This window comes from Emydura macquarii, unplaced genomic scaffold (assembly GCF_026122565.2).
Source record: "Emydura macquarii macquarii isolate MOO-44397 ecotype Brisbane River unplaced genomic scaffold, CSIRO-AGI_Emac_v2 contig_1644, whole genome shotgun sequence".
In the NCBI taxonomy this organism is placed as follows: domain Eukaryota; kingdom Metazoa; phylum Chordata; order Testudines; family Chelidae; genus Emydura; species Emydura macquarii.
In genome coordinates this window covers 2331471-2346431 of record NW_027131781.1, presented here as the reverse complement: position 1 = coordinate 2346431, position 14961 = coordinate 2331471, and the positions used below count along the sequence as shown (strand labels likewise).

Genomic DNA, 14961 nt, shown 5'->3' with positions numbered 1-14961 from the left:
CAGGGAAAGATCTGATAGGAACAGAAAGATTGTGGCTATCCCTCCAGCCGTGTTCTAGTGACATGAAGACGCACATGCAGCCTGTTATAGATACCTGCACTCACACACCCTCAGTTTCTCCTTTCTGTAGTGGACCTCAGCTGGCCGTAAAACATGGACATGCAGGGAATCATTTAGCATCATGAGCTTCCAGTGATGTCAAGAGAAAAGTAATGATGGGCAAGTTCTAGTGTGGGGATGTGGAGGGGTGGGGTGGGGGAAATATATTCTAATCGTTTCACTTGTGCAATCTTTACTTCGTTAGTGACCACTTACACGGACTATGACAAAATATCAATCTCACACCACTTTAACTCCTTTGCTAAGTAAATCATGGCTAAAATACTGATCACATCAGTATCAAGTAGGCACAAAGCAAACACTTATCTAAACCATTATCTAATTAATTTCAGTAATAAAACAAAATATAATGCCACTATATAAATCTTGAGTACTACATGCCGTTCTGGTCACCCTGCCTCACAAAAGAGACACAATAATTGGAGAAGGTGCAAAGAAGGACAACAAAAATTATTAGGGGTATAGAACAGCTTTCATACGAGGACAGATTGAAACAGACCAGAACTGCTCATTTTAGGAAACAGATGTCCAAGGGCAGGTGGTGGATAGGAGAGATTTACAAAATCATGAATGGTGTAGAGAAAGCATTATTTACACCTTTACATAACACAAGAACTGGGGATCACCCACTTAAATTAACAGCCAGCAGGATTTAAACCAACATAAGAAAATACTTCTTCACACAACACACTGGCAACCTGTGGAACTCATTGCAACCATAGGTTGTGAAGAACAAAAGTATAACTGGGTTCAAAACCAAATTAGGTAAGTCCGTGGAGGATAGGTCCATCAATGGCTATTAAACAGGTTGGGCAGGGATGCAACCCCATGCTCCTGGGTGTTCCTACGCTTCTGACTGCCAGAAACTGGGACTGGACAACAGGGGAGTGATCACTCGATTATTGCCTTGTTCTGTTCATTCCCTCCAGCATGGGCTACTGCAGGGACAAAATACAGGGCTAGATGGACCATTGGTCTGACCTAGTATGGCTGTTCTTATGTACTTTAGATAACTCGCATGAAGCGTATTGATTTCTGTCTTCTCCAGTAGTAGTGACTGCTACAAAACCAAGTTGTTTGCAAAGATGAGACCCATTATTCGGTCACTCCAACAGTCAGAAGAAAGTTTTTCTGTGACAGAACAGAAGGAAATGGAAACGTGGTCAAATCAGTATTGAAAGCCTATTTAATAAAGCTTAACGCACTATATGCTGACATGTGCTCTTTTACAAGAGGCTTCGCCGTCTAAATGGTATTCACATTTCTCAACATTTAAAATTCAGCTGTAGGTAGCCTCATGAAAAGTGTACAGTTAAGACAGTTCTCCTTACCTTATCGAAACACCAGAGGTAGCATCAATGGAAGGATGAATCCAAATCAGGAACACCAAAAAGTTTTAGAACACAGGATGCACACAGCTGCAGCGAAGGCTAAATAAAGTGTTTCAGGTTGTATATTTTTGCTATAAATGTATGTCTGTTCCAGTTTTTATTTTTTGCACAATTAAAAATGTAAACAACCAGTTTTCTTTAAATAATCCATTTGCAGGGGTCCCCATGTCAGACTGATTTAAGTGACAGAAGGGCGGGGGAAGGCAGATATGCAAGTAGCTGCTGTAGGCATGGAATTGCAAGTTTTTAATGCTACTATTTGTTCCAGATAAAGCTTTAAGATCATATTAATAGCCAGACTGCAGCCATGATAGTGTCAGGTGTTAAGACAGGAAACTAGCTTCAATTCTGATGATTTTCTAGAAAGAGCTAGGTTTTCCTTTGTTCTTCTTTTAGAAGTGTTTTGCCTATGTGGTGTGTCAACGATTTCAGACCAGACACTAATCCACTGCCTATTTGAGGAAGGCTTTACGTATTCACATGACAATTCTACCAGACCAATATTTTCTCTTGCAAATATCTGAAATCCTTTCAAAATGAGCCCAGACTGGAAGCTTATTTGGGTCAAGATCCACAACTCTGAAGTCCCTAGCACATTTTTGTGACTATAAAAATAATTAAGAATCGAAGTATTGGGCTTATGAATTTGCAGTGATAATTCAGGATAATTAACCTGAATTAGGGCCTTTGGGTGCTACCCTTATATACTTATGATAAAGGAGGAGATGTCCTTTGAAAGGCTAAGCCTCATTTAGATCCTTGCACTATTCACTAGGCTTAGAATGACTAAGCACTTGCACGTGTGAACCAGATTTGAATGTTCGAACATCATTGCGTGGCAACATGCGTTCACGGGTTTCGACCCTGTATGAATATACAGTGATTAAAGATACTGACACAAAATGAAGAGGGATAATTTGGGAATACATTATTCTAACAGAAATTTTAGTTTCTGCTGTCTGCTCAGACAAAAGTCATTAATACATACTTGATAGATTTTAAACGGTTTTAAAACCTTATTCCTAGAGTATATCTGATCCCAAAAGAAATGCATGAAGTAAAACGCACTGCTCTCAATCTACGTAAAACTACAACTGCGACTTCATGCATATTGTCTGGAACTATGTTTATTCAGGAGTTCTGGATTAAAGCCACTGTAGATGTACAAGTTTCTTCGTGCCTTGTTTGCCCTATTAATCTGTCCAACTTGGTTTAAAAATCAAGTATATTGGAGTATATTGAACTGCCTTATCATTAGACAGGAATTGAATTATGCCCTACTGGAGGGAGAAGTCTAGTCCATCAATAGAAAAATGATGCCCGTTTACCACTGGAAAACGTGGTTTACTCAACAAGAGGCACATGGGGGCTTTGAGAAAAATATGCTAGTCTTACTTCAGATTCTCTCTCTCTACAGGGTCTCAGTCCTGTGAATCCTCAGGCTTCTGCTGCCTGACCAGCAATGAGTTGGGAGAGGTAGTCTGTTTTAAAATGCTCTATGTTTCTTAGAAACTCGTTTACAGCTCTGTCACTGTTCCAAGCAGTTTGATTTCTTTATTAAAACGAAACAACGTGGCATTTTTTTACTCTAATTTCAGTGATGAGTAAGGAGTGCTGGACACGGCTCAAGAACAGCCACTCCAAATTAGAATGAAAAAAATCACCAATTTACACGGCAGATCTAGTATGAAGTATCCTGAAAATATTAACTATGACAAAGTGATTTGATTTACAACCGAGTGCTAGATTACATGAAAATGCTCCAACAGATTAAGCAAAACACAGGTCAATTAAAAAGTCGAAATAGGTAAAGTTTGAAATAAAAAAAAGTTTATTTGAAGACTTGTAAAATAGCTCCTTGAAAGACCAACATTGCCAGAACACCACGATACAATAACGCATTTTCCCATTATGTTAGAATACAAAAGTCACAATCCTTCAACTCTCCAGGCAAGGAATGAATTTATGGATCAACAAATGTTATACTTCAAACACCAATAAAGTAAACAGTCTTGAAAGTCAGACTAATTCCTAGCATGTAAATTAGGGCATCACAACCCCTGTGGCACACTTGTCATCACTAAGCAATAATACAGGTTAGGTAAGAGCTTAGTGTCAAAACAATGGACCCATAAGCTTTCAGGAGCTCAGACAATGAAATACACTGACTGCATTTCTTTCTACATCCTACTGACAGCAAGTCAATCATGGATGGGTTCCCAAAGTCTGCTTTTTAGGCTTCTGTTTCAGAACAAACAAAAGAAAAAAACTTTAGAACTTACAAATGTCAGTTCAGTTTTATAACACACACTTTATTCACTTTAAATGTACATAATTTGTGCAAGAGACATGTGCAATGGAAGGACAAAGAACACAATGTACGGTTACGGAGATCCAAGCATCACTTCGCTATACAGAGGCATGCTGTTATACTGCTTTCCGATGGTATTCGGGAGGGGCTACTTCATAGTCACTGGCACTAAACAACGTGGAAGAATTCTTCGCTAAATACCTATCAAAGAAAAATACACATTCCAAAATTAAAATGCTTGGGGCATCATCTCAAAAGCTAAGTGTCAGTGTACACAAACATACGAATGAGACTGTGACTTAGGATATACAGGTCTAAGAGATGCAGGATTTCAATAGTGCAACACGTCTGACACCTCTCTCAAGAATTAAACTCAGTATTTCTCTGCGCTGTTCACAGCCCAAGGACTAAGGACAGATTTTCAACAGCATATGTTGGAATCCAATTGCAAGTGGTGAAATACTGTCAAACAAATTTGACTACAGCAGAGCATTGCAATAAGACCTCAAATACACTGACATACAATATGAATTATGAGGTTCAGCTTCATGTCAAATGTTTGTCCTTTCCTGATGCCTGTCACTCACTCAAGCAGGCAGGTAAGAAGCAGCCTACGGTATCATACACAAATGTGGTTCTGACCAGGTCCTAGATGAAGCTTTATAACCAAGGTGAGCAGACGTGTGACCAGTAACCATGGCATGCTACAAACTCAGTGCTGCATAGTGACACCGATGCCTTCTTTGGAGGGCAGAGGCAGGTTTCCTCCCTAATCACAAGCGTTTACATTTTAAGTGGGGGATATTCTCAGGGTTGTGTAAGGGCCCCTCCTGCCCACAGGAGAATCAGTAACTTAATCCCTTACTTCATTTCATTTACTAGCACATTTTCAAACATTATGGATTAGCTACCAACAGCTTCTATATTATCTTGTATTTCACCTATGAAATGAAGTCAGTTCTCTATTCTTCATAATAATGTTAAAGAAATTATTGTTTTATCGACTGAATAAAGAGAAAGCAACAGAGTGTGTGGTAGTAAAAGCGCTGTATATAAGCAGGTAGTTCGCACACAGACAGAAAATAATGGTATGCCTCTGGATTATTAAGACACAAAGCCAAGCAATTTCAAACGAATTAAGTGTTTCAATTGCCTACAAAACTGACACTGCCTAATGTTTTCCTGTATTGGAAGAAAACATCAAGAAACAAAATGACTTGAGCTTTGCCTTTCAATGAACTGAAAGATGGTCACGTAGCTCAGCTACTTGAGTGGGATTAGCTTCCAGCTCTGCCATAGACTGTGCGACTCAGGATAAATCATTTGCCTTCTCTCCCCCATCTGCAAAATGGGTATAATGCTCCTCCTCCCCCGCACCTTTGTCTGAGCTGTCTATTTGGACATGATCTTCAGGAAAGGGACCATCTCTTACTGCATGTATGTAAAGCTGGGTGCCAGTCTTTACTGGGGCCTCCACACATTTGACTAATATAATATACAGCTGCAAAAAATAAATGTAAAGATGGTTTTTACTAAGGCGATAATAGATGAAATAGGTTTTGAAACTCTTGATGGAATCGCTCTGAGTTAGCAGTTTGCAGCAGCCTATGCATAAACAAAAACTGATCTTTTTTCTACCCAAATGGTTTATGGTTGATTTCTTTTAAACTACAGTATACTTCAGATGTCAAAGAACTTTACTCACATTTAGTAATGGCAGGAAAACTACTGCAAAAATACCAGGCATTTCACTTATGTTATATGCCTTCAATGGAAAAAACAAAAACACACTTTTCTAGTATCAGGAACAATTTTGTCAAATGAAGCGTTCCAAAGCAATTTCCAGTAAAAGACCTCTCCTACCAAGGCAGTGTAGCTACAAAGATCTGCCTCGCTGCAATATTAACCAAGCAACCTTTTTTCCCGCCGATTGTTTAGTTAGTACAGAAAAAATTAAGCTGCTTTGGGTAAATTTGGGTCTTGAAATCTTTAACAATTTGGTCCAATATTTGTTAAAAATGCACAGCAGGGCTGTAATAGTAATTATGCATAACTGACCCACTACAAAAACTTCAAGAAAGGTTGTCAAGAGATCAAAGTGCTTTCTGTCAATTAGTGCTGCAGATTAATTTTCAGCCTGAGAGACACTGTCAATATGAGAATCAAAGTACTGTAATAAAAAAAGATTAGAGTAAAAAACATGTAAGTCACAGTCCTATAAACAAACACATGCTTAACATTAAGCATATAAATAAGTGTTTGCAGGATTAGGGCCTCAGTTTAAAAAAAAAAAAAAAAAAAAAACTTTCACACATAAACATGAAATGCTGAACTTACTTCAAGAAATCATGCAAGTAGTTTAACAACAAAGCCAGGCTCTTCTCATCAAGAGGGGTGTAGGCAAGCATAGCTCCAATTCGTACTGTTAAGAAATGAATACATTGCCACAGTTATGAAAGTATATATTTGATATCGTTATTCTTCACAACTGTAACAAGTTTCACCATACATAAGTAGAAGGCCAAGATCTGTATGACATGGATCACTAACTTCAGACTCCCATTCTTACCTGCACAAACTTGCCTAACTCAAGTTTTGAAAACGTCCATTTTGAATAGCTGATATGTGGTTTTGAACATTTCATATAAGTGATAGAACTGAGTCATTTGTTTTGACATTTTACTCTGACTCACTGTCGCTTTCCAATTAAACAGGACAGAAAAGAAGCTGGAGTAATTTAACCATTTGTTCCTCTTTATGGTAGAATCAAGGTGCCATACTTACCAAATAATCGTAATAGGTGTGGTGCACCATAGACCTGTGACATAGGAGCATCAGGATGATCTGCTAAGATTTCAGCATACTGTGGCCTCTCAAATTTGTAAAGCAATTGAGTCCCCAACATTACATTGAAGTACTCTTTTATTCCAGCAACGACTTCATTAACAGCATATTCCCTGGCAGAAAGGAAACGTGAAATATTGAGAATCGTTGCGCACCTAACTTTTATGAAAACTGGATCTTCAGAGTTCTAAGACACAGCCCCGAGAAACAAAAATGCCTAGTTTTAGTGGCTCTGCTTTTTTAAAAATGGGCTATTCTGGCTCTACATGAAGACATGTCTCAAGCAAACTAAGTTTTAAGAAAAAATGACTAAAAGCAAACTTTGCCTTCCCACTTCAGTACGATACTTATCCAAATGCTGGGATAAAGCAGCACATTCAAAACACGATGAAAAGGCAATTTTCTTAAAATCTTGGCAGATACAGAAGGCACAGAACCGACAAGTGTATTACTAATTTCAGCCATGACCAGTGTTGGAATCAAGTCAGAGCTGGGTCTGATAGCAAAAGCAGTATTGCACTCCATGATGAAAAAAGCAAACAGTAATTCATGCCGCTGAATTCTAACACGTCTAGCCACACATTTTTCCAAAGCCAGAATACATATGGGCCTACCAGTCTTTGACTCCATTATGTATCACAAAGTCATTTAGAGTGTGTGCACTGATCCTGTGGATCTGTGCTATGCCCCCAGCTTTAGAACATCCTGTGGAGGAACCACTTCCATGTGCCAGACATCAAGGGGTCACGCTTCCTTCACAGCAGGCCACACAGCCTCATCGCCTCCTGAATCTGAACACCTGCTTTACACCATGAGCTCTGTTCGGCGAGTCCAACGGAGACGGACGCCTGGCAGAGACCTGTATGCACTTCTAGGATTAATGCACCTCACCCAGTATTTACAGTGACACTCAAGTGGCAATTTCAGAACAGCAGGTCTTATTAGTCAGCTGGAACACAGCACAGGATGCTCTCAGGTTAGCAGAGAGAAATAAAGGTTAAAGGGTTCTGGTCAGCCCAAAGCCCAGCCAAGCTGTAGCAAACCCCATTTCGGAGGGGGGCGGGTGGGGAGGTGTCAGTCTGACTTCCTTAGTCAGTTCCCAAGTGAGAGCTCCCAAGCTTCTTCCAGAGCTCACACTTGCCCTCCCTGCCCCCCTCCCCACCTCTCAGTCTTCTGTTCTCAAGCTGGGATTTTTGCTGAGCATCCCTGCTGAGATGAAGGGAAATCCATGAGTTATTGGAGCTTTCATTGTCTCCCTTACCCCCTTCTTGACCTGGGGTAAATTTCAACCAGTTCCTTAATGACTCTTCGTTCCACCCAAATAGGGAGGTGACCCCCCACACCCTTTTGTCCATCAGTCTGCCCTCAGATAATTGAATCCTCCCCCGCCGCCCACACTGGCTAATTACGCAAAGTTTAGCAGGAAACTGAGGCACATATAGGCTTCATAAAATTATAAACAATTCCCACTTCGTCACACATCTTTTGTACAGAAGGCTAAGCTATCAATTACTGCAGGTCTTCTACCAGAAATAACTCCGTCATTACCCCATAAGGAAATTCAGAATGTTGAAGCTACTGCTTGAACGTTAGACTTCTGTACTATTAGCAAAGAACACAAGCCTTTCACATCAAAGAGAAAACATTTAACATTGGTGGCAACATGTTGGGTTCTGTGTAGGAGTAAGGAAGGAAAAAGATGTACCATCCTGAGAAGAAATTCTCTTCCACTCAAGTTCTTTTTATTTCCACAGGGTTCATTCACCATAGCATTAAACCATGCTATTCTCCAGACAATTTGCAAGAAGTTTGATATAATACCCAAACAAGATGTCAGGACACATCAGTAACAGGGTGGAAAACATGGAAATAACGTACTGATTTTTATATCATGGTTTCATCCTCATCTGGAATTCTAGTCACAATCTCAAAAAAGATATTGTAGAATTAAAGGCGTTTTCGGAAAAGGATAATGAGAACAACTGAAGACATGGAAGACTCATAGGATGAGCGATTGAAGGACTGATTGTTTACCACTGAAAGTAGACATAAGAGGGTATGTGACAGAAGTATATAAAATGAATGGCATATAAAAGGGAGATTGGGAACTTCTGTTCTCCCTATCTCAGAACACAAACAAAGGGCCATGTGATGAAACTGAAAGATGGCAAATTCAAAACGGATAAAAGGAAACACTTCCACACAATTTAATTAGACGAGAACTCACTGCCACATGATGTTAATGAGGCAAACAAGAAGACTGAAAGAGGGACTGGACCGTTTACTTGAAATACAGAGCTCTAGCAGTTAATATTAACAAAAAACCTTTCAGGACTTAAACCAATCTCTATTCGTGATTAAGGTAAGAACTTCAGAGTACACGATCCCATATCTGCATGCTGCAGGGTTTCTTGTACCTTCCTCTAGAGCATCTGGTACTGGCCACTGTGGGAGATAGGATACTAGACTAGATGGACCCTGGCTCGCATTCCTAGGTTTCTATTCCCATGTCCATTGGATCAGGCCCTGGATCCGGGAGGACTCTATAGGAGCAGTTACAAGATGAACACTGAAGAGGGTAAGATACTGTGCAGCTTCTTAGAAGAGCTTCCCCATGGGCCTCAAAGTGCATGGAAGAGCAGTCCAGCTCTAGAAAAATCCACTAAAGAAGAGTTAATAGTTAAGATTGCACAATTAAGCACTCAGAAGTCAGAAAGTGTCACCCTGGGGTCTCACAGGAAACTTAAATATGGCATTGTGTATACACAGGGGGCAAAGCTAAACCACTTACTAGCAACAGGGTGTCATAAGAGAAACACTAAGCAACCTTAACTATACTCAGAACCACTCCAACTATAACAATTGATTATATATAAAAGATATGAGAGCCCAGTTTTCAGAAGTATCCACCTAGATTTTGCATATGCAGGAACACAAAATTAGCCGCCTTTATGAAGAGCACTTTTAGCAAATGGATCTTGTGTTACATATCCCAATAGAACTAGAGAGAGAAACAAAAGCACATTTGCACTGGCATTTTCAAAGCAGCCAAGGAATCACGCTTCTTTGAAAATTCCAGCCCGACACTTGGCAGCACAGAAGTTATTTCTGTATTCATGTTCAGTCCTTGATTTGCACTTCACAGAAATTGTTAAAGTTACAAAGGTAACTAGAGTACCTGGTCACAGTAAGATTGGGAGATGTTTGGATCAAATTTTGAAGACCAGGTTGTATTTCAACTTCCATTTTGATTGTACCTTTCACTTTGTGCTACAGCCTTCATTTGGGGATTAGAGCATCCCTTTTGTGCTAGGGACTAGTTACGTAGGTGAACAACTATCAATGAGAGCCTGAGAGAAGCATCAACTTCTGATTAACTCTCTACTGCTGGAACAATGCATTTGGAACCACGAGGCACAACTGACTTGACCAGACTCTACACAAACCAGTCTAAGAGGAGGGGGTTGGAACTCCCTGGTCTAAGCAGAGACCTAGAGGGCTGCAGTTTGACCACCTGACCTCAGATGAGAAACTTTAATGATGGGTCTGTGAGGGGGAAGCCATCCACCACAAGATGCCAGAAGACTGAGCTGGAAACAGGAAGGCAGCAAGGCTTGTCTGCCTTGCTTAAAGATGCTGAACAAACCCAAGACTGACAAGAGCAGGGAGACCAAATCTGGGAGATTGTCTTCAGGGTTAGCAGTTTTCCAAAGATCGAACACATTCTACTGCTGTTCTACAGTAAGGGTCTGCGGTTAAGAAATTCCTGTGCTAAACTGGGACCAGGAATGGGGTCCATTTACAAAGAAGTGGTGCCCATCCAGAGAGGGGGACTGGGACAGGTTGTAATAGTCAACAGCAGAAAGCCATTTTAATGGCTCTAACACATGCCTTTTAAAATGTCATCACTTACTTATTATCAGTGTTTCCTCGTGATTTCTTGTAGCTTGCGTAATCCTCTAAAATGGAGTCAACGTTCTTCTTGGCAGGGAGATAAAAGAGCTATAAGAAAGATACATAGATTAGCTGATGCAAATAGTCTCACCTGCAGAATACTGGCATCTGCATGCTGGTTTTAAGTACTCACAGATACAAGGAGGACCTTCGTAGAACCGAATTTTTATACAATATTCAGCTGTTAAGAGAATTTGTAACTGGGATTTTACTTAAGTATCTCAGTTATTTTGACCATGAAGATATTACAGTAGAAGCTAGATTACATTTAATGCGGTACTGTACTGTATTTTCCTTTTTTTTTTTTAAATCTCTGCTGCTGCCTAATTGCATACTACCAGTTCCAAATGAGGTGCGTGGTTGACTAGTCAGTTCGTAAATCTGGTGTTGTAACTGAGGTTACACTGTAAATCAGAGCTAGCCATTCCATCGTGTTTGCCGCTTCTCTTGTTGCATGTTATATGCTTTTCAAAAGTCATCTTTTACTGTTTGACTGAGCAGACTAATATGCGGCAATGAATTCTAGAACACCAGCAAATGGCAAACAAATCCATATGTGCTCTAGCTGACCTGGATAAGAACTGCAGAACTTCTCCCACTCAGTGACAAGATGGAGCACTGAATAGGAAGCACCCAGGATATCCTTAGGCATCAAACTTTGCCCACTATTTTATCTTAAATAAAGTGTTCTATTCTAAATCTGATAGCTGATAGCCTTGGATATGGGTGTACCATGGATTTATAAAGAGGCAATAGTTCATAGGACAGAAAATATCCTATCACTTTCCTAATTCCCAGCTTTCTGGTAGCTTTTTTGACTGCCACTGCACATTGAGTGGATGTTTTCAGAGAACGACCCACAATGATTCCGAGATCTTTCTTGAGTGGATATAGCTGACTTAGACCCCATCATTTTATATGGATAATTGGGATTCTGTTTTCCAATGTGCATTACTTTGCATTTATCAACACTGAATTTCATCTGCTATTTTGTTGACCACTCCCCCAGGTTTGTGAGATCCTTTTGTAACTCTTTGCAGGCTTGAGTAGTTTTGTATCATCTGCAAATTTTGCCACCTCACTGTTTACCCCTTTTTCCAGATCATTTATGAATACACATTGAACAGCACTGGTCCCAGTAGTATCAACAAGGCCAACAAATAGCTGCAGGCAACATTATTAGTTTAAAAGGGCACGTTGACATTTTAGTTTATGCCTGCCCAGACTTGAGGAGACTCCAGGATGTGCTTCAGACAATAACATGCAGCTCTGCTGAACATATACCCACAGGAGACCTGTGAAAAGGAACCAGCTGGCACCTACAACCCAGTCAAATAAGCCTCAAGTAGGCATAATGCCAAGTTTGCCTCGAAAAATAGACCACCACATTCCCCTTGGCTGGAAGGAGCAGAAATCCAACTCGGTCTGTTGAAGTTAGTATACGTGCTTATAGAAAAAAGGATAATTTTCACAATATAAAGGGTTACCTGTTTTTGCCTGGTGATCAAATCCCAGTCATCAACAAGCCATGGTTTCAGCTCTTCTGGAATTTTTACCTTTACTTCAACTCTGTTCATAAAGGTTTCTTCCTGCAGAATCAAGAGAACAACAGTCATCCTTCCTTGGTTATTATACCCAGGGTAAGTCACAGTTTTCCAAAAATGTAGCCATTACACAACTGTCTGTCAAAAGATTCAAGATTGCAGCTGCTATTGTCACATCAAAATCTTATGGAGAGAGACAGCTCAACCTTGCTAGAATTTAACTGTATTTCAGCTGTTAGATAAGGTATCACTATGGCAGCACTTTCAGTCGAAGATATTAACCTTACAAAACCAGCTTTTGCACTTGGGAGCATAACTTCTCTTTTCTGTTACATTATCTAGTCATTAATTCTGTTCAACTAAGTGTTGTTGTAAGCATGAGAGAATGGTCAATACAAACAGCTAATCATAAGCTAGGTTCTAAGTAGTTATGTAACTGCAACTTCACTTTCAGTTACAAATGTCTTCACGCTGTGCTGATGGCTCAGTGGCACTTCTAGCTCTGGACCCACGTCTGATATACCTGAGACGCTATTAAATTGGTCAGTTGACAAACTAAGTGTTTTCCTCCAACCAAAAAAAAGCTTTTAATTTAAAACCACTTAAATATCAGAACTTATGAAAACAGATTTTTGTTTTTAAAAAAGGACTGGTGATGTTTGCAGCTTCTGGTGGTGAAAGACAAACTTTACACACACAGTTTCTGCTACTTAAACCATGTTAATCCAGTTTTAAGATGTTTGCTGGGCACAGGTAACATGCCAAGAAATAATGGAGAAGGCATTCCCCGCTGCCAGTGTTCCTGACCAGATTTCCAAGGCATCAGAAAACTCTCCCACCAGAGAGCATACATGTTTGCCAGACACATATCTACCTTACCTGAAGGGTAAACCAGGGGCAGAGCGAAGGTGGTTTGGAGTACCTTAGCTTTGCTCTTCTATATTTCTCCAGTGGGCTTTAAGTGTATTCTTAACAGAGTTTAAGTCAGAAAATTCTAAAAAACATTTTCTTAATTCCCCTCCTCCCACTTAAGTTACTGACACATTTGTCATGCATTTGTGAGCAAAGGAGTAAAGCAGACCAAAGCTGTAGACCTCAACCGGAACTTGTCGTCAAAAATAAGGTAACCAAAGATGGAATGTTTTATCTTGATTGAAATAGAACTAAGTGGAGAGTTACTTCAGAGTTAAAATACATACACTTTCAACTGTGGGATCTACTCGAGCCCTTTTCTTCCTAGGAGGCTGGGGAGTCTCGCTGGTACTGCTGCCTTCCCCGGTTCCAGGAGCTAAGTATACAAAACACAGCCATTAGTTTGTTTGTAGATGCATTTTATATCTGCACTAACAATAGCCTCCTTTTTACCGACATTTTCACTAAAGGATTTGTTTGACTTTACACAGGCCTCAAACGGCTGATGAATTCATGATTTTTGATTGAAAACAATTTCCCCTCCTGAAAAATCCCCTACTCTTAACTTGGACACTATTAAAAAAAACAGCCATTTAAGGCTGGTTTATGAAAGTTTACAAGCTGTCAAATTTAGGTGTAAATATATTAGATGGCATTTGGCAGCTTGCCACAAAGCCTGCCCTAAAATACTAGAAGCAATGAACATAAGAAAATTATAGGTTACAATGCCATGTATGTTCTATTGCAGATGCACTCTTACTTCTTTATGTTTCCACTACATTACAGCATCTATGCCTGCACAACTGTTCCACACTGAAAGAGAGTCCTTCTCGGATTACATAGATGTTGAGTAATGATTCTACTGCAGAACGGTTTTAAGCGAACACTTTGTCTTGTAGTTTATAAATCTGTAAGCAGTCCTGACCCTGACAGACATTTCCATTTGTACCTTTTTAATGCTTCCACCTTATTAACAGCCTCAAATCGGAGGCAACAGTTATTCATAAACTTAGTTGGGCAGATCCTCAATCAGTAAATTATCATAGCCCCACTGAAGACAGAACTATAGCAATATACATCAGCTGAGTATCTGTAGCTCTTCTATTATGTATTCAATAAACTAACTTATGAATAAAAATATGCTTACTTTTCTGTTTGTTCTTTTTTGTTTTCCTGCAAAAAGGGAAAAACACATTATTTCAAGTCTTAAGGTACCATTAGTAATGCATCTTATTTCTTGGGGACACCTACACAGAAAGATCATGAAAATGTATTAAAATTGTAATCAATTTTGACCCAGTAAACCCAGGACAATGAACAAAAACCCACCAAGCAACTTGACTATATAGCACGAAGAAACGAATAAAATAAGGAAAGGTGGGAGTAGTCAGTAAGGCATTGTCATTTACCTTCTCCACTATAAAGAAGAGAACAACCAATAAAGTTAAATGGCAACAAATTTTAAACCGATAAAAACTATTGATGGCATGCTCTTAGCACCATAGTTAATCCTATGCCATTTCCCCCCAATTAATAGGGCATTTCACAAGACTGCTTTGATTGGAATGGTAGTGTGAAAGTAGATTATACAGGTGGGGAGGGGGTTTAAACACAGTGCATGACTAACAGAATTCTCTGACACGAGAGAGAGGCCAACAAAAGAGATGCTGCAATTTATATTAGTATCATCAAAAGCGTCATGCAGAGGTGATACTTTAAGGGTAACTACAGATTTGTAGTTGGCCAGTTTCAGCATCTCAGATATTGCCTATCGTAAGCTCAGTGCTGTCAAGGGAATATAGCTTGATAGGGAGGTTTATAAATTAGTTAAATCTCAGTCTAATCTTAGCAGTAAAATATTGCCATTTTTGCCTATTGCTATAGA

General features: G+C 39.7%; 1 protein-coding gene across 3 annotated transcripts in view; it reads right to left on the bottom strand.

Moving 5' to 3' along the window:
• Positions 1-3319: 3319 nt before the first annotated feature.
• The window catches only part of MORF4L1 (mortality factor 4 like 1), a 30728-nt gene continuing 19086 nt past the window's right edge, over positions 3320-14961 (bottom strand). For all 3 annotated transcript variants that reach the window (XM_067555465.1, XM_067555466.1, XM_067555467.1), the window contains 7 exons: positions 14224-14249; positions 13364-13452; positions 12108-12209; positions 10580-10668; positions 6607-6779; positions 6160-6244; positions 3320-4023 (listed from right to left, as the gene is read on the bottom strand). In XM_067555465.1, coding sequence (XP_067411566.1) covers positions 3939-4023; positions 6160-6244; positions 6607-6779; positions 10580-10668; positions 12108-12209; positions 13364-13452; positions 14224-14249 — 649 coding nt within the window. In that variant the 3' untranslated portion in view covers positions 3320-3938. The remainder of the gene's footprint in view (positions 4024-6159; positions 6245-6606; positions 6780-10579; positions 10669-12107; positions 12210-13363; positions 13453-14223; positions 14250-14961) is intronic.